This window comes from Toxorhynchites rutilus, chromosome 2 (genome assembly GCF_029784135.1).
Source record: "Toxorhynchites rutilus septentrionalis strain SRP chromosome 2, ASM2978413v1, whole genome shotgun sequence".
Lineage (NCBI taxonomy): Eukaryota > Metazoa > Arthropoda > Insecta > Diptera > Culicidae > Toxorhynchites > Toxorhynchites rutilus.
The window spans coordinates 149,707,984-149,731,016 of NC_073745.1; the positions used below are offsets into that span (position 1 = coordinate 149,707,984).

The window sequence follows — 23,033 nt, forward strand, 5'->3', positions numbered from 1 at the left end:
CATTTCACAAAAATATTTTGCGCCATTTGTTTTTTTTTCATGTCTGTTATAAATCGTATATGAGTATAGCAAAAGTCGTATTTGGTGCTTTGACAATTCTCGCGTAACATTTGAAAAGGTCCTATGTACCATTCACATCAACTCGAGAAAAACGGAGTTGAAGATCGGAATATTGTTCCGCGAATTGTTTCAAAAGGAATCAATCTTTATCACTACTTTTACCACTAACAGTCAATAATAACTCTGAAAAACCAATCGTAACTGTTGTCATGTGATTTTGGTTTGAAATTGAAGCCTTCGAGCGAAAAATGTTACATTGGGCGTTTTGACTGACCGCTTTGTACATTGGAAAAATAACGTTGCACGATGAGAATTTGAAAATAACTACTGAACAACGACCCAAATACTTGCACTTCGTGCTCAAAGCAGATCATTAGTTTTATAACTCGTTGAATTGAACTAAAAACGATATAAACACCCGAAAATGACAAAAACTCAAAATGACCGAAGTGCGATTTCGTGTTGTATTGGTTGCTTTGTTACTTCGGACGTATCGAGCGTCAGAGGAAAGTGATGTCCGAAGTAACAGTCGAGTGCTTAAAATTCGAATCTGTACATTGGCCATTTTTTGTATCGACGATAAAAAGGCGAAAAGGATAGATACTTGAACGATTGTTTTCTCAATGCATTAAATGATTGATAACTAATAGTGTGCATCCATTAACTCGATTTGTTTACATTTGGTACTTAGGACCTTTTCAAAAGTTACGCGAGAATTCATGAATATATTCATATTAGATCGCAAATCAATTTCAACATAATCGCTATTATAGTCGGTCAAAGTTGCATATTCATCCAAACAAATTCGGTAAGCATTTGCCATGTATGTATATGGCCTCCACTTTTGCATGCATATGCCAGTTAGGCGCATTATATGGCAACCAAATTTTAGGGCATATGATGTTATATATACGCTTGTTATGCGATTTAATGTTTGCTGGGTACTTTGTGTTTCCTAATAGATGAATATATGAAACCATTGAAACACTGGTCATATAATTACTATTTTCTGTACACTGCACTGCGATGAACAATGAGAAGCAATTGTGTTTTTTAATTTTTTAATTACCTAAATTTCTACATTTGAATCTTGAAGTAGATAATGAAACAAACAGATCAGTAGTAAAATAAAAAAAAATATTGGTTCTTAGCATTATAACTACACATACTCAGCGTTTACTCATACCGTTGGTGTAAGTCACTCCACCATCTTCATGCGATTGATCGTGGTATCGGCAAATCATGTTACTAAAATTACCAACATTGCATGCAAACCTGCTGTTCTTATCATATCCCAGAGTATTCAGGAAAAAAGTATCATTCTAGACTCGCAAAAAATCAAGAGCAACTTTTCCAGACATTTCAATAAATTTTTTCCCAACCTTTTTGATTTTATCCGATAACAATTAAAACTACCCATGGAATCTTTTTGACCATTATCGGAAATGTAAATACTAACGCTACAGGCAGAGTAACCTGGTGATTACGTCTAGCTATGCGAACAAATGTTCATTGAAACAATTGATTGTCCGCATAAATAGACGTAAGCGTTTTCAAAATAGGAAAAACTATGTTATAATCCGCAAAATCACCTAGGCCCTCTTTTTGCGAACTGATGTGGTGTACGGTTTGAATGAGAATGATCGTTACGGCAGCGGAGCTGGGATTTTTAAGCTGACTGGCTGGCTCGAGAATTACGCATGTGTGAGACTGCGACCAATGTTTCGTTCATTTTTTTCTTTTTCCTTTCCAATCGTGCTTCATTCTATTTCGCTGCTGCTCTGGTTGCCCGTTTTGTCGGTACGATTTGAGAAGCACAAAATGGACCAATATAAAATGGGCACATAGTGCATTTGGACAATGCTTGATATTTCACAATTATTCAATTATTTATCTCAAAAAAATGAAATGTTATTCGTTATGATAGATGCGTAGATATATTCCCTATCAATTGATGCAAAAACCTTTGCGATCTATTGAGAAATGCTCGAGTTATAAGCGTTCCAAATCTTGCATTTTTTCCTACTTGTTTAGTGCCTAGATTTCCATTTAACCACCTATATCTTCCGGTTAGACGTAGTCCTACGTCAAAAAAATAATAATTCCAAGATCCAGGGCTCGCCAAAGCTTAACGTCGCCAACTTGCTTCCCTCTCCCCTACGTTGTTTGGTTATGTAAAAATGCAAAAAAAAGGGTATACCCACGTAAATCAGATTATGATAGCTTGAGTAGTCGCGATCTTACAAGGCTATAAAGTTATTACAAACAATGTTCCGGACAACGTGGTAACGAAGGAGATAATGCTATTTTTATCTATAATATTAGGCTGTCAAAAAAGTCCTGCGGTATTTTTTTTAAATTTTCATTTGTTCATAAAATTAGTTACAATCATCTGTTTAAGTCAAATATGCGCCGTTTTGTTCGATGACTCGTTCCCAACGAGATGCCAACTTCATAATACCCCTGTTATAGAAGCTCGCTTCCTTATTGGCAAAAAACTCAGATAGCTAATTTTCACAGGCCTCTTTTGTGGCTAACTTCTGACTACCTAGCTCGTTCGCCATGGACAAAAACAGGTGGTAGTCACTTGGTGCAAGGTCCGGACTATACGGCGGATGCAAAAGAACCTCCCATCCGAGCTCCCGGAGCTTCTGGCGCGTCATCAAAGAAGTGTGTGGCCTGGCGTTGTCCTGATGGAAGACAATGCGGCCTCTGTTTATCAAAGATGGCCTCTTCTTCATGAGTGCTACCTTCAAGCGGTCCAGTTGTTGGCAGTACAGGTCCGAATTGAGCGTTTGGCCATAGGGAAGCAGCTCATAATAGATTATTCCTTGACAATCCCACCAAACACACAGCAGAACCTTTCTGGCCGTTAATGAGGGCTTGGCCACCGTCTGAGCCGCTTCAGCGGGCTTCGACCACGACCGTTTGCGCTTCACGTTGTCGTAAGTGACCCAACTTTCATCGCCAGTCACCATCCGCTTCAGAAACGGGTCGATTTTGTTGCGATTCAGCAGCGATTCACATGCGTCTATACGGTCAAAGATGTTTTTTTGCGTCAACGTGTGTGGCACCCATACATCGAGCTTCTTTGTGAATCCAAGCTTCTTCAAATGGTTAATAACGGTTTGATGACTTATCCCCAGCTCTTGGCCGATGCTACGGCTGCTACTATGCCGGTCTTTCTCGGCTAATTCAGCGATTTTGTCGCAATTTTCGACGACAGGCCTTCCGGAGCGTGGGGCATCTTCGACGACCTCTACACCAGAACGAAAACGTTGAAACCATCGTTGTGCGGTGGAAATGGAAACTGTATCGGGTCCATAAACTGCACAAATTTTATTGGCAGCTTGAGATGCATTTTTGCCTTTGTCATAGTAGTACTTTAAAATATGTCGGATTTTCTCTTTATTTTGCTCCATATTTGCGACACTATAACTCACGAACGACTTAACCTAACAAAACACTGTCAAGGACTACATTATAGCGCGCAAAAATACCTTTCCAACAAGCTATAGTATGACTCGATACAATGAATACAACTAGACCTACGCGCTTACAACGACACCTCGCGGAAATACCGCAGGACTTTTTTGACAGCCTAATATATTTTTGTAGTCATAGATTGATTTGACTCAGTCTTATATTTATGAAGGTCTAAACAACTTGTGTTTAAAAATGATACATGTCTTCTTCTGCATGATTGAATAAACAGAAGAAAAGGGTAATAATGGCTTTAATGGTATTTTTGTGTACATTTTTGAACAGAATGCGGTACCGAATACTACCACGTTATGTCATCTAATCCGATACAAGTACCTACAGGAAACGGTTTTTTCGAGGGCATCCATTTGATGTATCAAAAGAGAAAAAAAATACAGATTTTGAACAATGAAAAACTCAATTTAAATGCAATTACTACACACAATCACAGTCCCATGTCAAGATCCCGTCCGTGTCCCTAGGCTTAGACCCATCAACTTTCTTAAATCGAGCTCATGCGTTCGACACAGTACCTTCCTGAACAAGCAGCAACGTACGTTGGACCACTGTATCCAACTGCTTCAGCATGACCAAAGTTTTGCACGTTTATGTGCTGTCATAGAGAACCTTCTGCATATGAAGCTGCTTACTCCCTTCCGTGATGAAGGTTCACCTGAATAAACTTTATTCTGTCCATTTTGTTCGTCTCCATTATTCAGGCAGAAGCCAGAAATATCTTTCTTACATAAAAAAATAATTTATCCAGAATCTATCAGGAGTTGATAGACGATCATGTTTGATGAAAAAAAAAGACGAGTGGGTAATGTCGGGGACATAACCGGAGTGACGTAGGACTATACAAAGGGAACAGCTTTTGCTAAATATATATTTTAAATATATTGTTTCATTTTCTTCTCCTACGTGAATACCTACCTATATAACTGAAAAATGGATAAGTTTACTGTTTACTCTTTATGAATATGTTGAAGGTTCTGAACAGAACCTTTGATGTTGTGTTTTATCGTTTTTTTACAAACATTCTCAATTTTTTCTCACTATCTTATAGTTGCTTCTTAATATTTTTCTGAAGGCTTTGTACTTATTCAATGTTCAACGCCAGGCATATTTTGGCGTATGCACATATCGTACAATCAAAATGATGGCTATGATAGGGAATGCATAGTGGTCCTCAGCTCAGTCGTGAGCAGCATTGCAAGCCAACTCGAGCACTCCGCCGGCCGAAATTCTATAACCACTATTAGGTATACTGGTGCTCCGGAACCAATCCGTTGATGCGATGTGATGTGAAACGATGCCATACAACCACACTGATTTACGGTTTGAAAGAGAATGATATATTTTTCAGCGGATCCGCGCGTTTTGTACTTTAGCGGTACACGCTCACAGGATAGAGAAAAATCGGCAGACTCAGCCAAAGGGGCGAGTCCAACGAGACGACGAATGAGCGTTATAAGGCAGCGATGGCAAAAAAATACATTCATTACGATTTGTTCGCTCGTTGGATTCACATGCAGGCTAAAAAGGGTCCTTTTGAAGATCACAAAATTATCTTTAATCTAAAGAGCTTATTGTTTTGTTATCACTCGATATCCCCATCTTGTTCGGCTAAACCTTTCTGTTTAGCGATTGCGTTTGCCACTCGCCACAGCTTTCACAGTTGGAAAATTTCTTCCCATCCTGCTTGTGACATGTTGTACAGTAAATTATATTTAACGCGACGTGCCGAAGCACCGCTCAGTGTCGCATTGGAGGCGATTTTAACCTGTAATTGAACATTTGCGATGACAGTGGTACAGTGTCGACTTTCAATGTGGGGTCATAATTTGGACCCCGAACTCTATGTTTACAAAAATGTCCAACTAAATATGTTGCATTACAGGTCCGTCAAATTAGCTATATGTCGAGCTAAATGTAAATTACTGTACTTTCAATCTGGAAGCAATTTAAAAATTCTTGAAAATTGAATAATCGAGAAAGTCCCCAACCATCAATAAGCTCAGCACAACTGCCAAATTCTCATACTCATCATATCTTGGCAAACAAATTATGAAAAAATCAATTTGTGTTTTATTATTATTTTGGATAATATTTTAGAATGCATTGAACTGTATTTCGTAAACTCTTTTTTGAAAGGTTTAATGGCACTGACAAGCGCCGTGTTTTATGGAATGGTTCCAATTTAGAAAATTTAGTACTCATGGTTTTGAAAAAAACCATTTCGAACGCCCTCGATGCCGCCTTGTTCTGGATTTGCCACCAAAGCAGTTTGTATAAAGAACAAACTTTTTCTTCTGCTACCTGCTGCTGTTTTGCGATTGCGTTTGCCACTCGCCACTCGCTGCAACTGCCTGTTGTTGTCTTGGTGTCCACGGAACCGATTGAGGTCTGTTCTGAATGCGGGTTTTCTTATCGTCGCGAGCAGCTTTGCCAGCTAACTCGATAACTTCGGCGGCCGAAACTATATATCGCCGGCTAGGTGGACTGGTGCACTGGTACTAACGCGCTCGGCCTAGCTACCCTTGCGGAGCAATTGGCGGATACACCTACGGTGAATTGCAGACCAACACGGTTCGAGCGGGATTTTGCCTTTGCCTTCACTTTTCCTCCTTTGTCATGTCCAGACATGGCTGCTTGTGTTGCTTTGTTGATTTGATGTGATGCGAAACGATGTGATGTACGGTTTCGATGAGAATGATCGTTACGGCAGCGGAGCGGGGATTTTTAAGCTGACTGGCTGGCTCGAGAATTACGCATGTGTGAGACTGCGACCAATGTTTCGTTCATATTTTTTCTTTTTCCTTTCCAATCATGCTTCATTGTATTTCGCTGCTGCTCTGGTTGCCCGTTTTGGTCGGTACGATTTGAGGAGCACAAAATGGACCAATCAAAAATGAGCACATAGTGCATTTGGACAATGCTTGATATTTCACAATTATTCAATTATTTATCTCAAGAAAAATGAAATGTTATTCGTTATGATAGATGCGTAGATATATTTCCTATCAATTGATGCAAAAACCTTTGCGATCTATTGAGAAATGCTCGAGTTATAAGCGTTCCAAATCTTGCATTTTTTCCTACTTGTTCAGTGCCTAGATTTTCATTTCACCCCCTATATCTTCCGGTTAGACGTAGTCCTACGTCAAAAAAATTCTACGCATATGTTCGAATTTCAACAATAACAGAGTTATAGAACTTTTGACGTAGGACTACATCTTTCATTTCTATACCGGGGTGTAAAATCAAAGTTTTGAAAACAAAAGCGTTACGCCGGAGACCGAGATTTTGAGCGTTAATAGCTCCTAAACAACTGAACGAAATGGTATGATAAACACTTCAATGTCTACGCGTTATATACTTGTTACTTTTTGATCCAAAAACTTGTTTTAATAGCCTTAAAACTGCTTTCAAAACAGGCTACTGAAATCACCAATCACCAAGCGCCGCTCGGAAATCCACTCAGTTATAATTGAACAGCGATTGGAGCATGTTGTCGCTGTTGTGGTGAAGCTAACTGCGTTCATCATGAAAGCGCTGATGAACAGTGTCACCAAGAGCCATTTTATGCACCTTAGGCCAGAAGGGAATCCATCAGGAGGAGAGTGATGCCACTGAAAAGGCGATCAAAAAAGTACTAGTATCGAAAATTGGTTCCGCTTAAAGCAACGGAGCAGCTGCCATACACACACATACACGCGCGCAACTCTTTCCGTTTGGTGCTCATCGAGAAAAATCCGGAAAGAAGTGATCGTTGCTGAAAAATAATCTGCCAGTTCCCCTTGGTATTGAAAATTACATTTGAGCGAAAGAGTTTATTTTAATGTTTTGACGTAGGACTACGTCTTTCATTTCTATACCGGGGTGTTAAATCAAAGTTTCGAGAACGAAAGCGTTACGCCGGAGACCGAGATTTTGAGCGTTAATAGCTCTTAAACAACTGAACGAAATGGTATGATAAACACTTCATTTGAAAGATAAAATGTCTACGCGTCATATACTTGTTACTTTCTCATCCAAAAACTTGTTTCAATAGTCTTAAAATTGCTTTCAAAACAGGCTATTGAAATCAAAAATCGGTATATAAGCGAGCGCCGCTCGTAAACCCACTCAGTTATGATTGATCAGCGATTGGAGCATGTTGTCGCTGTTGTTGTGAAGCTAATTTCGTTTATCATGAAAGCGCTGATGAACGGTGTCACCAAGAGCCTGTTTGTGCACCTAAGGCCAAAAGGGAATCCATCAGGAGGAGAGTGATGCCACGGTTCCGCTTGAAACATCGGAGCAGCCACCACACACACACACACACACACACACATACACGCGCGGAATTCTCGTTGCTATCATCGTTGCTGAAAAATAATCTGCCAGTTCCCCTGGGAATTGAAAAATACATTCATGCGAAAGAGTTTATTTTAATGTTTTCTATCCATATAACACTGCAACCAAATACATTTGGTTTTGTTATTTTTCAATCAATCGCAATTAACAGGAAAGCTTCTGAATATTTTTTTCCCCATCAGTGGAAATTTTCGTATCCAATATTGGATGCATAACATGAAAAACGGAAAATGTTTCACATCGCGAAAATCAAGTCATTTTCGAGCGATTATTTGCTTTCTACTCATATAATGCTGCGACCAAATACATTTTGTTTTTGATTTTTTCAATCAAGTGCGATCAACGTAAGACCACGTCTTTCGGCAATTTATTAGAGGTGCAATGAATCTTTAGGAATTCCCGCTCTACGCGCACCGACAAACAATGTTTACTCAACAATTTCTCAAACTAGAAATGGGTGTTGTGAGAAAGGATTAGCGAACGCGAAAACGACAAACGGGAGAAAGATACGTTTGGAGGTTGAAGGAAATTGGCAGAAAACTTCTTCATTCTATCATTCAAATAATGTGATTAATACCACATCGTTTTGCCAGAAAGAGATTATTAATGCTCAAAGGAGGAATCGAGTCCTCCGAGGAAATTACCCAGCGCAAATTAGAGTCGACTATCGATTGCGGCATTCGTACACAAATAATTTTATAATGCAGTTTCACCAAAGTGATTTCTTCGGATATATTCACTACATCATGTCATGTATTTCATATTCTTCATTAAGAAATCCATATCCATGGCACCTACCGGTAACGAATTAATATCGAAACCACGATTTTCGCTAAATGCTCCTTTCAGTTCGGCCTGTAAAAAACTTTTCTGTACTCTAATCCATCAAATTTGGAGCCCTGAAAAGGGCCGTTGATTATATGCTAAGCTAATATGGCACGCTCTCCTCGGATACGATGGGCCAGATGGATGTCCTTGGGCATGATGTGACGCGTTTTGCATGGATAGCACACAAATTGGTATCTTCGAATAAGCCTCCTGCAGCGTCATAGCCGCGGAACTTTGGAAGCGCAAGTCGGTTTTGAAGTCCTGAGCAATTCCACGAACCAAATGCTGCAAAGGTAGCTTGCGGATCAGCAATTCGGTCGACTTCCGATAGCGATGAATTTCACGCAAAGTTCCCGGTCGATAGCGATGTGGCTTCTCCACCTATCCTGCTACTGGTGCGCTTATCCGAGCTGACTTCGTGTGCCTTACCACCGAATGACTAACGAGCTGTCTGCGAAAGACTAACGAGCTCGAGTCCTCACGGTGCGAAAGTAGAGTAAGAAATGAACGAAAGCACTTTTTTTTTCACTTAAATTCTTTTTATTTCTTAATTTGGTTTACATTATAATAAAGTACTACATATCAAGTGATCAACCTAGGGTTCTACATCTTTAAGTTGAATGAACGAAAGCAAAGGAAGCGTCATTTTATAAACCATAAAAGTATAGAATCTAAATCCCACCCTTATTATATTCGTGAGTATACAGTAAGCTAATACAATAAAGAGGGTGGGGTTTACATTCGATTCTTTTATGTTTTATAAAATGACACTTCCCTTGCTTTCGTTCATTTCTTACTCTACTCTCGCACCGTGAGGACTCGTTTCATCGGGACTAAGCAGACAGCTCGTTAGTCTTTCGGTGGTAAGGCACCACGAAAGCAGCTCGGATAAGCGCATCAGCCGCAGGAAGCGTGAAGAAGCCACATCGCTATCGACCGGGAACTTCGCGAGAAATTCGTCGCTATCAGAAGTCGACCGAATGGCTGATCCGCAAGCTACCTTTGCAGCATTTGGTTCGTGGAATTGCTCAGGACTTCAAAACCGATCTGCGCTTCCAAAGTTCCGCGGTTATGACGCTGCAGGAGGCTTATTCGAAGATACCAATTTGTGTGCTATCCATGCAAAACGCGTCACATCATGCCCAAGGACATCCAGCTGGCCCATCGTATCCGAGGAGAGCGTGCTATATTAGCTTAGCATATAATCAACGGCCCTTTTCAGGGCTCCAAATTTGATGGATTAGAGTTCAGAAAAGTTTTTTACAGGCCGAACTGAAAGGAGCATTTAGCGAAAATCGTAATGTCGATGATAATTCGATACCGATAGGTGCCATGGATATGGATTTCATAATGAAAAATATGAAATATATGACATGATGTAGTGAAGAAATCACTTTGATGAAACTGTTTACCGTTTGTCGTTTTTGATTGTTGGGAAAGGGCATTATTTCTGCTGACTAAATTCCAAGAAAAAATCCATTCCTTCTTTGAGCGTGATTCATTCTGCTTTGGATCAACGGAACAGTATGATAATCATTTCATACAAAAGATAAAATGTCCAAGTGTTATATGATTGCTATTTATTGAGTCGAAAAATTGTTTCAATAGCTTAATGATAGCTTCGAAAACAGGTTATTGAAATCATTCGTATCCGTATGTAGCGCGCCCACTTGGAAACCCATTAATCTTATTGGAATGTGAGATGGGGAAGCTCATACTTACGTCTATGCATTATGCTGTACACTACACACTTTTTTTCTCCGTACTGATTAAGAAGCCGACCGAACTATCGGTCGACAAGTCAGTCTGCAGTCGGCGGGGGCTCTTAATTTCGTTTTTGCAGGCCGAACCGAAAAAATTTCAGTCGAGTTAACTCTTTTTTACAGTAATGCTTTTGAATCCGGACACTTTGCATTACATTCAATATCATACCACAGCCATAAAATTTTTTTCATGTTGAATTTATGCGATTAATAGTTGCTAATATAGTTACTGATAGTTTCTTGATAGTTACTAATCAATCGCATTAATTCAACATGCAGAAAATGTTGTGGCTGCGGTATGGTATTGAATGTAACGCAAAGTGTCCGGATTCAAATACATTACTGTATACTTACTTCGATGTTATTCGTTTCTCTCTCAGGGTAAGCAACGAATATAATAAGGGTGGGGTTTAGATTCTATACTTTTATGGTTTATAAAATGACGCTTCCTTTGCTTTCGTTCATTTCTTACTCTACTCTCGCACCGTGACGACTCGTTTGTTTGGGACCAAGCAGATAGCTAGTTAGTCCTTCAGTGGTAAGGCACACGAAAGCAGCTCGGATAAGCGCACCAGCCGCAGGATAGGTGAAGAAGCCACATCGCTATCGACCGGGAACTTTGCGTGAAATTCATCGCAATCGGAAGTCGACCGAATTGCTAATCCGCAAGCTACCTTTGCAGCTTTTGGATCGTGGAATTGCTCAGGACTTAAAAACCGACTTGCGCTTCCAAAGTTCCGCTGTTATGACGCTGCAGGAGGCTTATTCGAAGATACAAATTTGTGTGCTATCCACGTCACATCATGCCCAAGGACATTCAGCTGGCCCATCGAATCCAAGGAGAGGGTGCTATATTAGCTTAGCATATAATCAACGGCCCTTTTCAGGGCTCCAAATTTGATGGATTAGAGTTTAGAAAAGTTTTTACAGGCCAAACTGAAACGAGAATTTTCGTGTGGATGCCATACAGCATCGAGAAAATTTCGGAAAGATCTAATCGTTGCTGAAAAATAATCTGCCAGTTCCCTGGGAATTGAAGAATACATCCATGCGAAAGAGTTTATTTTAATGTTTTCTAATTATATGGCGAACACAGCGACCAAATACATTTGATTTCGTAATTTTTCAATCAAGTGTAATTAGCTGGAAAGCTTCTGAAGATTATTCTTTCCCATCAGTAGGATATTTTCGTATCCAATATTGGATGCATAACATGAAAAACGGAAAATGTTTCGTATCGCGAAAATTATATAATTTTCAATCGATTATTGCTCAGTCGCCGAAATTTTCATACTCAGAGAGTTCATTCTCCTCTAGTTTGCCTTCCAAATTGCCATCGTAAACCACACCTTCTCTCGATTCAATCACGCACGAAAAGCATACTGAAATGATATTCTGGTGGTGAAACCGATTCATTTTTCGTGAGGCGTCGTGCACAAATTACGTAACGCGATAAGGGGGGAGGGGGTAGATGTTGCGTTACTTTCTGTTTATTAGAGATAGGAAATTGCGTTACGAAAGGGGGGGGGAGAGGTGGTGTGCACGACGCCTGAGGACATCGACAAGACAACATCGTTACTGAACAAGCTGAACGGCGAGGGATCGAGGGATTCATTACTTGACCTGAAATGCAATCAGTTTGTTTTAACTGTGAGGGAGCGCAGAAAAGCCGATGCTGATACTCTCGTGACCAAGAGAGTATCAGCATCGAAATACGGTTCTCGGGAAGACATAGAAGCAGCCGCCACACACACACACACATACACGTGCGCAACTCTTTTCGTTTGCTGGTTATCGAGAGGAAACCTGGAAAGAAATGATCGTTGCTGAAAAATAATCTGCCAGTTCCCCTTGGAATTGAAAATTACATTCAAGCGAGTTTATTTTAATGTTTTCTATCCATATAATACTGCGACCACATACATTTGGTTTTGTGATTTGTCAATCAAGTGCAGTTAGCAGGAAAGCTTCTGAAGATTATTCTTCAGAACAAGGTTTTTTGTATCCAATATTGGATGCATAAAACCTTGAGTCTCCAACGTAACACTCTCGTTTTTGAAGTCACCCAAATATTTATTTATTCATTCATTCAGGATGGATTTAGATTCAACTTCAAACAAATGATCTCTAAATCAACGATAGTCCTACGTCACCCTTGCGGTTATACCATAGATATAACCCACTTCCTGTTTTTTATTCATAAAATACTGCGATCAATTGCATTTCGTTTTGTGATTTTTCAATGAAGTGCAATTAACAGGAAAGTTTCTGAAGATTATTCTTCTCCATCAGTAGAATATTTTCGTATCCAATATTATATGCATAAAACATTGTGCCTCCAACGCTCTCGTTTTCCTCCAAAGTCCCCCAAATATTCATTTACTCATTCATTCAGATGCTACTAAAAACAAATGATCACTAAATCAACGATAGTCCTACGTCACCAATGCGGTTATACCACAGAAATAACCCACTTCCGGTTTTTTTTGTTTCATACTCTGTTGCCTTGACCTGGCTCTACATTAAAAAGTACGCTACGGAAGACGATTATGTTGCTTCCATTTGAAATATGGGAAAATTTAGTACAGGATATAGTAGTAGAACATCTAAATTAGTGGATTTAAATTACATTTTGGAAAAGTAAACATAAAAGTTAGTAATTTTTAATGTGTTTTTATTAATTTTATCCTAAAAGTTCATATTAAACTTGATTGTTTCTATCAATCAAATTAAAGCTCTCAACCCAGTCTACCATTTGTTCTTTGACACCTAACTTTTATCTTTCTTATAGCGAATTCGTTTTTGTTCAGTTTCAACCCCAGTGCCAAACTAACTGCTGTCAAAACGTTTTCTTATTCACTCAGTTTCAACCTAGTTTCGCACTAGGTTCACACCGAAAGCTGTTAGTTTCGCACTGAGATGTTTCACGGGTTCGCACTCGGGTTCACCAATACAACTATACTGAACTGTCAAGTTCCGAGTATTGTTTTGGAAAATCTAAAAATAAAAACTATGAAAATGGAAAACCTGCAGCTTTTGCTTTTGTACTATTGGAATCGTAATCCCATTCGGATTCTGATTTTGAAGAGTATAGAGGGCATTAACCCTTTCGTTACGAGTGTCGTCTATAGATGACATGAAATTCATACTGCTCTTCGATCACACCAGCGCGATGTGCATACTTTTCGGCGCAGTGCTCCGTACAGGGGTAGCACTTCGGCGGGGCACACTGCCGTTAAGCTTCGTGTGGTTTCATTGGGAGGCGAAAATAATGATGGATATTCAGGTGGAATAAACATGCTTTCAAAATCAAAGTTATGAATGAAAATTTATTTTAACGTGTCGTTTTTTTACTTTATGTGATGAAATAAGAGTTTTTTTCCGAAATTGCAATAACATATTGAACGAAAACTGTGTCTGATGATGATTTTATGATGATGAATTCGTCTCGTCTCGTCTCGGTTTCAGTCATTGTCGAGACGAGCAAAATATCCTATTCCAGTACACGAGTTTCATTGAAATGTTTTATTCGGTAGACTGGAGAGTCTACCGAGAGACAGTCAGTTTTTCTCGGTATGATCAGTGATGTCAGATGAGAAGACATGCTTATGTTTTGAGAAAAACCACAAACAATTTTAAAATTGATCAATCGATACTCTTTTCTCAGTGCCAAAATATTAAATAAAAACATAACAAAAAGGAATATGTTTCATATATCTTTAATGGGGGCAGTGTTTGTTCACCTAATCAACGATTTATCAAGAAAAGTTATATATATATATATATATATATATATATATATATATATATATATATATATATATATATATATATATATATATATCCAAAAAAGTAGTTGTTTTGAATTACTCATTTTCGTCCAATATGTCAAGACCCTTTTCGTGCCGTGTTAATATATTCAAAACAGTAATCTGGCATCCCAGGATATGAGTTCAATGTTTACATTTGGTTGTGTTGTTTGTTGTTGAAAATCTGTAAAATCTTGCAATTACTGAATTGAATTTGATGGTTGCAGTTGAAAACATACATTGCTTATGCAATACTAGTTTAGCCGTGAAACAATTTTTGATAAATGCGGAGCAGAAGAATACCGATGATTTCAATCAACAAGGTGAACTAACACATCAAACAAACTAGACGATTCGACTGATTCATCGGGGATTGCGGCCAAATGGTCATCGAGCCAGATGAGCTACTCGTCTGTTTTTAGTCGAGCTCGGCTTCTGGAATTTTCTGGAATAGGGCCCTATATAAGGGTGGGTTTAGACTAGTGATATATTCATGTGAAGAAATATGATGAGATTCATAGAAATCGCATCAACCGTTTACACTAGCGTGAACTTCCATAATGAATATATTCATATTTTCGGTGCATTTATTCACCTGAAGTAGAACTGCATTCAACTTTAGTGATTTCTCACCAGTGAGAAATTCACAAGCGTTTACTATGCTGAATTTATTCAAGTTATATATACCTCGAATAAGTGTATCATATTTATTCTCACCCGTTTACACCTATTTTCACATGAATAAATCCACCTTTAGCTATATATCTCCCTAATGTAAACCCGCCATAACGCACACCAACAAACCACCGCATTCGTGAAACTGAAAACTTTTTTTTTATTACAGAGTCAGTTTGGCACTGATTCAGTTTTAAAAACGAGTTCGCTATTAATTTCGCTGCAATATCGATATAAACAATTCCTGGTGAAAATTCAAGCAAAACCTTCAGAAAACACGATTCTTGTCCCGCTGTACATATAATACCCCCTTAAATTTCGCCTTAACGTATAAATGTTACATTTTTTCTTGAAATAAGTCATATTTGAAAGGTTTTTTTTTACAAACTGTATATACTCAAGTCCAAGATTGTATATAATCGAATCACATATAATCGAGTTCGGCCTGTACCACTATATCGGTTTTGCATGGAATGGCTAAGGAGTCGTAAGATATTACATACTAAACAAATCTAACCAAACTTCCAATTAATTTGGTATACAAATCATCAAAATTATATACACACTTGTGAAAGAATTTCACTTGTGGATGAATTGTAAACAGTAAACTATAAACTAATCGGTGGCTTATGGTAATTTTTAACAGTAACAGTTTCGGGGATATTTTTTTTATAATGGACAATACCTACAAGAAAAAGAAAAGGAAGTTCCTAGAAATCCTTTTATATAATCTTTTTATGCCCCATCTAAAAAAAGGCATTAATTCTTAGTTTACCAAGAATTAAGAGACAAAGAATATTAGAAATATGCAAACTTTATATTCTAGAACCTAGAACCTTTATCATCTGGTAATTTTCTAGAATACGTTATACATTCTTCTCTTTGATAAAAAAAAAACACGCGACAACTGCATGAAATGTAAAAAATATGTTTACTTCGAGCATGCAGTTATGCTATGTTCCAATTCTTACTCCAGTGAAACCACAATCGATTAATACATTTTTATGTTATTTTAAAGCTCTTTATACTTCCATGAATTATATTCAGTTGCTTACTTTTAATTAATAACAGTAAAAAATTCGAATTTCGTTATTTGTGTTGGAGTATCAAAAATTACTCTGTTTTGATGAGGCTGAATTAGATGACTATTAAAACATAATTGTTCCGTCTGCTTGGAACTGTGGGGTGGACTGTATTTTTGTTATGTTGTTCCACTCATGGAGACAACGGGTGCGTGGAAGAAACCCTCGTGTTTCTCACGCTTTATTCGACGGGTGGGATCCCTTGTGGCTCCGCTCCGTGCTGTGAAAGGCCTAACCTTTTGGGATGTGCTTCGGAAAGGGTTTGGGCAGTGCAGAATGAACACATGGTGTTTGAGTACTATTTACACTTTATTCATTTTGTTAATAATCACTGAATGTTAATATATACACACTATTTACACTTATGCGATTAATGCACATGCGAATGCGCTATTATTCTCCTGCTGGTGAAATTAATCGCACTACTGTAGAAAATCTGCTGCTGATGTTGCTGTTACTCTTGTGCTAGGTTGCTACTATGGATTTTGCACTTTTGCACTTGCTGCTTGCTCGACGGATGAATAACGACTAGTCCTCGGTCGGGAAGCTATATTTGTGTGTAGTGCTGCACCCGAACAGGAAAAGGAGTGGGGACTTACGATTTAAGTTTTTCCCCTCTCTCTTTCTCTCTTCAGTACGTTTGACGGACTGAACATACTCCGCCGCCGAAAGAAGTGGTGTCGTTGGGGCGCAAACTTGTATGCAGGGATTTGGATTCGCAACGTGTGCAGACCTGTCCTCGCTCGCGTTGCTTCACTCTCGTGGTTGCCATGAAGTCTGCCGTTTGCTGTTTAACTGCTGCGTTAGTCGTGAGCCGTTGACGCTTTCGTAGGTTGGAGCCACCTCTCATTTGCATTGAAGTTTTGAGGCTAATATTATTCGTCGGTCTCACTGATTTCTCGAAGTTTCCTTCAACATTAACCTCGCTGGATCGAGGATCTTTTTGCTGGTTACAAAATTTCTGTTTCTCATGGAATGACTTTTTTGGTTGAACAATGTTGCTTATGATTTGTTCGGAATCTGTTGGTACATCCTGCTCTATGAGAATATCTGGTTTTTTCTTTACCTGTATTCGTGTGGGTGAGGTTTGTATTTCTTTATCATGCTTCTCCTTTGTATTGATTGCTGCTGCTTTCTGATCATTCTCGACAACATCATCTTTTTGGTGTGCGTCGAGAAGTGTATGGGATTGCACAAACGCTGTTATGTATGATGTGTTGGCTGCATCGTTATTCTGATTTGCTTCCGTTGTCGTGGTGCGTTCTTCTTTATGCGTAGTCGTGTGATGCTCTCGTGGATAGTTTAATTTTGCCTTCCTCTTCTCGCAAATATCTTGTCTCCCATCGATATTAGCTATGACACCTGGAAGTGGTTGGTGTAACACAATCGGCTGTTGGGTACTGTGAGACTGTGGTACGATGGATGCGCTTAAATTCTCCATGCACGTATGAAGATGGAAAACTACTTCCTCGTATAAATTTCGGAATGATATTAACTGCTCATCCTGAGCTCCATGTTCGGCTTTTGAGATTTTAGCAACCATCTCTTGGTGCCACTTCATGAAAGGGTTGTGGGCACTTTCCACGTTGTTCCGATATACCTTGATATGTGCTGATGTGAGCTGGGTTTTCCCCATTCCTGCGATCTTGTCTTTGACTCTCGTGATTACGCGCAAAGCCATGTCGCGATTGAAGAACAACGAGTCAGTCTCCTCCATTTTAAAAATCTTCGACGTTGTCCTCTTAGTAGACATTTCACTTGATTGCACTTGTTTGGCACTTAGTTGTCCGAATGTTCGTTTGATCAATTTGCTTGATTTCGATTGCTTACACCATGTTTCACTTGCACCACTCTGCACCCTGTTTGCCCGTACGTGAATGCAAAACCGGTCCGCTCGTGGACGGTTTTTCTCCGGTCACCGATTCTATCCGGCTCGAAGGACCAAATGTTCCGTCTGCTTGGAACTGTGGGGTGGACTGTATTTTTGTTATGTTGTTCCACTCATGGAGACAACGGGTGCGTGGAAGAAACTCTCGTGTTTCTCACGCTTTTTTCGACGGGTGGGATCCCTTGTGGCTCCGCTCCGTGCTGTGAAAGGCCTAACCTTTTGGGATGTGCTTCGGAAAGGGTTTGGGCAGTGCAGAATGCACACATGGTGTTTGAGTACTATTTACACTTTTTTTTTTTTTTTATCCCATTCATTTATTTATCAGGCTCATTAGCATTTTATCTGTAACAGAACAGGGTTTTTATCGTGTACATGTACATATGTTTATGTTTCTATAAATTGTAAATTACACAGTAGTAGTAGTAGCCATTTAGGCGATAGGTTTTCTGTTCCATTACATTATGGTAAATTACACAGTAGTAGCCATTTAGGCGTAAGGGTATTCTATCTGCTCTTCCATTGTTCAGCAAACCGGACAGCGGAGACAGTTGATATTGATCATTGTTGGGTTATTTATAGAACAGCAGCCCGATGTTCCTTGCAGAGCAGAGCAGTTGTATGGATGAATCGATCTTTGTTCCACCGTGGATCGATCTCCATAGCTGATGATGGTTGCGTGGACGTAGTTATTCTATAACAACACAAAGATGGTCAATTGAGGGCCCTGAGTTTGAACTCACGATCGATCGCTTAATAAGCGAACGCGTAACCAAGTGGCTACGAAGACCCCCTTATTTACACTTTATTCATTTTGTTAATAATCACTGAATGTTAATATATACACACTATTTACACTTATGCGATTAATGCACATGCGAATGCGCTATTATTCTCCTGCTGGTGAAATTAATCGCACTACTGTAGACTTTCGATTTAAGTTTTTCCCCTCTCTCTCTCTCTCTCTCTTCAGTGCGTTTGACGGACTGAACAATGATAAAGACGAAGAAAATATATTTTTAGGAGTTTTTCAATCCTACCCTCTTATTCAAATAAATGCCACTAAAGCATGAAAAATACACAATGGCAACATTAATTACACAATGGCAACAGAAGTTTAATTTTCGGTCTGTGACACCGTGCGCGAGTATACGTGTTATGATTTTGCACGCGAGTATAGGAGGGTTAACCATTGCATGAGCGCATGATTCACTGCACGTAATTCCCATGGTACAGATGTTTCATAATATTGTTGTTCTTCAACTTCCACTCATGACCGAATCGAAAGATCTAAGATTTGCAGAACATCGATCACACCTATCTTGACCGGTACTTCTTGTTTTTGACACTGTCACAAACAAGATAAGTGCCATTCACACGTATGAACATCTTTCGCAGCGGGTAGCTCGTGTAGCTTCTGTTGACCCTGAACTCGTCAAAGTAGAAGCAATCATCGAAAGAGCACACTCGTCGCGTACCCTCTGAACCTTGGCAATGAAATGCACAACTGTTGCAATAATAAAGACTAAATGCGGGATATTACTTTGCGCAATGAGTGCCATTGTGCATTCCCGGTTCATGTTTATAGAACAAACAGTTGATATGTTTAGCGCTCATGTACGATATTTTATGGTGCGCCTTTGAACGCTATCCAAGCATAGTGAGTGTGACAAAGTTAGTGAAACTTGAACAGTGCAAACATTTTGATAGCAATAAAGATTAAACAGATGAACTTGTTTTTTGTGAAGACGGTAAACCATGCCTTGACATAGTTTACTTATTGATTACAAATTTTGAAATCTGTGAGGGACAGATTGTCATCACGTGCAGCTCAAATGAATCACATGTTTAGCCAATATTAGCTACATTAAACATTTGTATTGTTTTTATCACATCGCTTTCCGTCTTGCTTACTCATGTGAATCTTCATGTGTTGCTTCAGTACTGCTTTGTATCCAAACCTGGATTCACAGATCGCGCACTGGAATGGACGCTCCCTGGTGTGAGTCTTTTGGTGTATCTGCAAGTTACCCGCAGCGGTGAACGCTTTAGAACAATGCTTACATTTGTAAGGACGCTCCCCGGTATGCCTGCGGATGTGCTTTTTCAAGCCCGAACTGAAATGTACCACCTTAACCGTTTTTGCAAATGTCAAATACCAGATCAGATCAACCCAAGACTTACCTGGTAACGAAAGCCATCTCACAGTAAGTGCAGGAATGCCGCCGATCATCGTTGTGGCTTCTTATATGGCTTTTCAAGGAGTGCCTGTACTTGAAGGTATTCTGGCAGATGTCACATCGAAAGTTTGCTTCATTGGAGTGAATTATCTAAAGGAAAATGTTTAATTTTTGAACTTCAATAAATTTGGCTATCTTACTTTATGCGACTTAAGCGCCGTTGGATCTCCAAAGCATTTATCACATTGGTCACACTTGTAAGGTTTGTTCCCTGTGTGGATGTTAAGATGACAAGTTAAATTGCCTCTCTGAGCGAATGCCTTGTTGCAATACTGACAAACATACTTTTTTGTCCCCAAATGGACAGTCATGTGTTGATTCAGATTCTGTTGCGGAACCCCGCATATTGGACACTCCTTAGTATATTTTTTTGCACCATTCCTGGCATTTTCTGTAAGCTTCCCTTTGCTGGATTCTTTTGGTTGTGTTTCATTTTCCAAAGCTGTGGTGGCAGTTTCACAAATAACTTTGGATTTGCGGGTATTCCTTTTGCTTTTTCGCTCTCGCTTTACGCTCGTTACAGAGGGCTTCTCATTTTCATTGCATGATTTTGTATTTATATCAACGATTTGCGACTTCCGTGATTTTTCATCTTTCTCTGACAACTGTTCACTTCGTTCGGCTTGATTTTCTTCCAATGTGTCCCCATTTTCCCCATTTTCAACGAGATGTTCTTCTACAATGGGTGAGTCTAGTTCATAGTTACAGATCTGCTTCTCTTGTTCCTCATCTGATTGCGATTGTTCCACAATTTCAATTAAGAATACTTCTTCACTATCGGGATCATCTATTGGCTTCGCCAGCTCACTTGGCGATTCATCCCTGCTTAGAACACAATCGATTTCTTCGTTTTTTCGTTCAGATTGGTCAGGTTTTTGCTGGCTTGATTCATGCCGTTCGAAGCACTGAGCGAATAGCTTCCGCACTTCTCTATCCGTTTTCAAACATTGCTTGATGAATTGCGAACAAATTATCAACTTGGATTTGCAAACCTCGCATATTGAAAAAGGAACCCCTTTGATCTGTTCAATCTGAAATAGGTCGACACCGTAGAATTCAGTATAAATGGAGCTGAATTTGAATAAATCGAAATAATGTTCACCTTTAATGAAGTGCATTCGTAGATTTTTTCCACCAAATTATACGGCTGCGATCCGAAAAGTGGACACATTACACCATCGTCGGCCAAACACAATCGACAGAGGACTGTATCGGAGGTTATTATGGTATAGGTCATTTGTTTGCTTCTGCTGCTTCTGCTAGATGTAATTCAAATTTTTAATATTTCGAACATCTGTTATGAATTGTAAACAACATCTGACGTTTCATCGACTGCATTTTATTTACATCCGCAAATGCATCGAATATTTTCGATGTTTAAACTGACGAGGGGTCGACCGCTCATAAAAATTGACTGGATTAAATGTGATTATTCGACGCAAGACGGGCCTATGGTACTAGGTGAGGCCGTTTCGTCACTAAGTTGGTTAGGGGAGCGGTATATGAAAACAGTACGGAAGAAAGCAGAAGGGGAATTATTTGCTTGTAGCGTGAAAGAGACAGACTGATCACGAGCGAGCTTCGGCACTAGCGTATTGTGTTTTGTTTACAAACAAAACACAGTAGACTTCCAAGATGGCTGAAAAGTGGTTTTAGCAAGTTGGCCCACCATAGGATATACTTCTAGGCGCCTTGATTCGACCAAGGCGCGTAGAAGTATATCCTAAGGTGGGCCAACTTGCTAAAACCACTCTTCAGTCATCTTGGAAATATACTGTGTTTTGTTTGTAAACAAAGCACAATACGCTAGTGCCGAAGCTCGCTCCTGATCAGTCTGTCTCTTTCACGCTTCAAGGAAATAATTCCCCTTTTACTTTCTTCCGTACTGTTTTCATATACCGCTCCCCTAACCAACTTAGTGACGAAACGGCCTCACCTAGTACCATAGATCCGTCTTGGATTCGACGATGCTCATATTTTAGACCAGCATCAATGTGAATAAAATAACAGGTATATTAATCACCACTTTGCTTGTGTAGGCAAAATAAGCAAAAAATAAGGTCGAGACCATGTTTTCCTTTTTTAACATTGTAACACAAAAATTGTTGCAAAGTTTCGTTAAAGATAAATCATTATACATACCTTAGACTTGCTTAAAACCTAAGGCCGAGGACATAATAAATGCGATGCAATGCGGGCCCGGGCTCGTTTACCGGAAAGCTCTTTTGTTCGTGAAAGCAGAAATCAAATGCCATCCGTCCGGACCTGACATAGTAAACGCGATGCAATGTGGATTTCAAAGCGGCGAAACTGTTTGTGGAGTGTTTTACTGATAGCGAATTCGTTTTTAAAACTAAGTCAGTGCCAAACTGACTCTGTAATAAAAAAACGTTTTCAGTTTCACGAATGCGGTGGTTTGTTGGTGTGCGTTATATAGTCAGATTTGTGTTTATATTTGCGACGACAAATGTACAGTGTCGACGTCTGGTGGCGATATTAGTGCTTGGGAGGTAAATTATTCTCTATCAGATCAAAAGGGCCAAATGCAGTGTAAAAATATAAAAGTTTGAATGAAAATTTTTACTTCATATTGTTTGATTACCTAACACATGTAGTCTTGACACTCACTTAACCATTTGTCGATGCATTTCCTGTTTGTTCCACAAATAATTACTATTATAATATAAAATCATCGTTAGACACAGTTTTCGTTTAATGTTTCTGCGATATCGAAAAAAAACCTCTTATTTCATCACATGAAATAAATATTCGATACGTTAAAGTAAATTTTCATTCATAATTTTGATTTTGAAAGCATGTTTATTCCACCTGAATATCTATCATTATTT

General features: G+C 39.2%; 1 protein-coding gene across 3 annotated transcripts; it reads right to left on the minus strand.

Moving 5' to 3' along the window:
- Nucleotides 1–19,802: 19,802 nt before the first annotated feature.
- Nucleotides 19,803–21,605, minus strand: LOC129768360 (zinc finger protein OZF-like). 3 transcript variants are annotated; one of them, XM_055769960.1, is made up of 5 exons: nucleotides 21,287–21,605; nucleotides 20,462–21,215; nucleotides 20,325–20,395; nucleotides 20,129–20,274; nucleotides 19,803–20,061 (listed from the first exon to the last, which is right to left on the minus strand). In XM_055769960.1, the coding sequence occupies exons 1-5, from the start codon at nucleotides 21,419–21,421 to the stop codon at nucleotides 19,812–19,814; spliced, it is 1,356 nt and encodes a 451-aa protein (XP_055625935.1). In that variant the 5' UTR covers nucleotides 21,422–21,605; the 3' UTR covers nucleotides 19,803–19,811. The 3 variants fall into 3 exon arrangements, with proteins under 3 accessions (XP_055625935.1, XP_055625934.1, XP_055625936.1); XM_055769959.1 differs by having other exon boundaries at nucleotides 20,325–21,215; nucleotides 21,287–21,603; XM_055769961.1 differs by having other exon boundaries at nucleotides 19,919–20,075; nucleotides 20,325–21,215; nucleotides 21,287–21,603.
- Nucleotides 21,606–23,033: the final 1,428 nt, after the last annotated feature.

Coding starts and splice junctions, on each gene's coding strand:
- LOC129768360 (XM_055769959.1), bottom strand. CDS start 21,421: ATGACCTATACCATAATAACCTCCGATACAGTCCTCTGTCGATTGTGT. Junction 21,216..21,286: donor ACGAATGCACTTCATTAAAG/GTGAACATTATT, acceptor GACCTATTTCAG/ATTGAACAGATCAAAGGGGT. Junction 20,062..20,128: donor GAGATGGCTTTCGTTACCAG/GTAAGTCTTGGG, acceptor GGTACATTTCAG/TTCGGGCTTGAAAAAGCACA.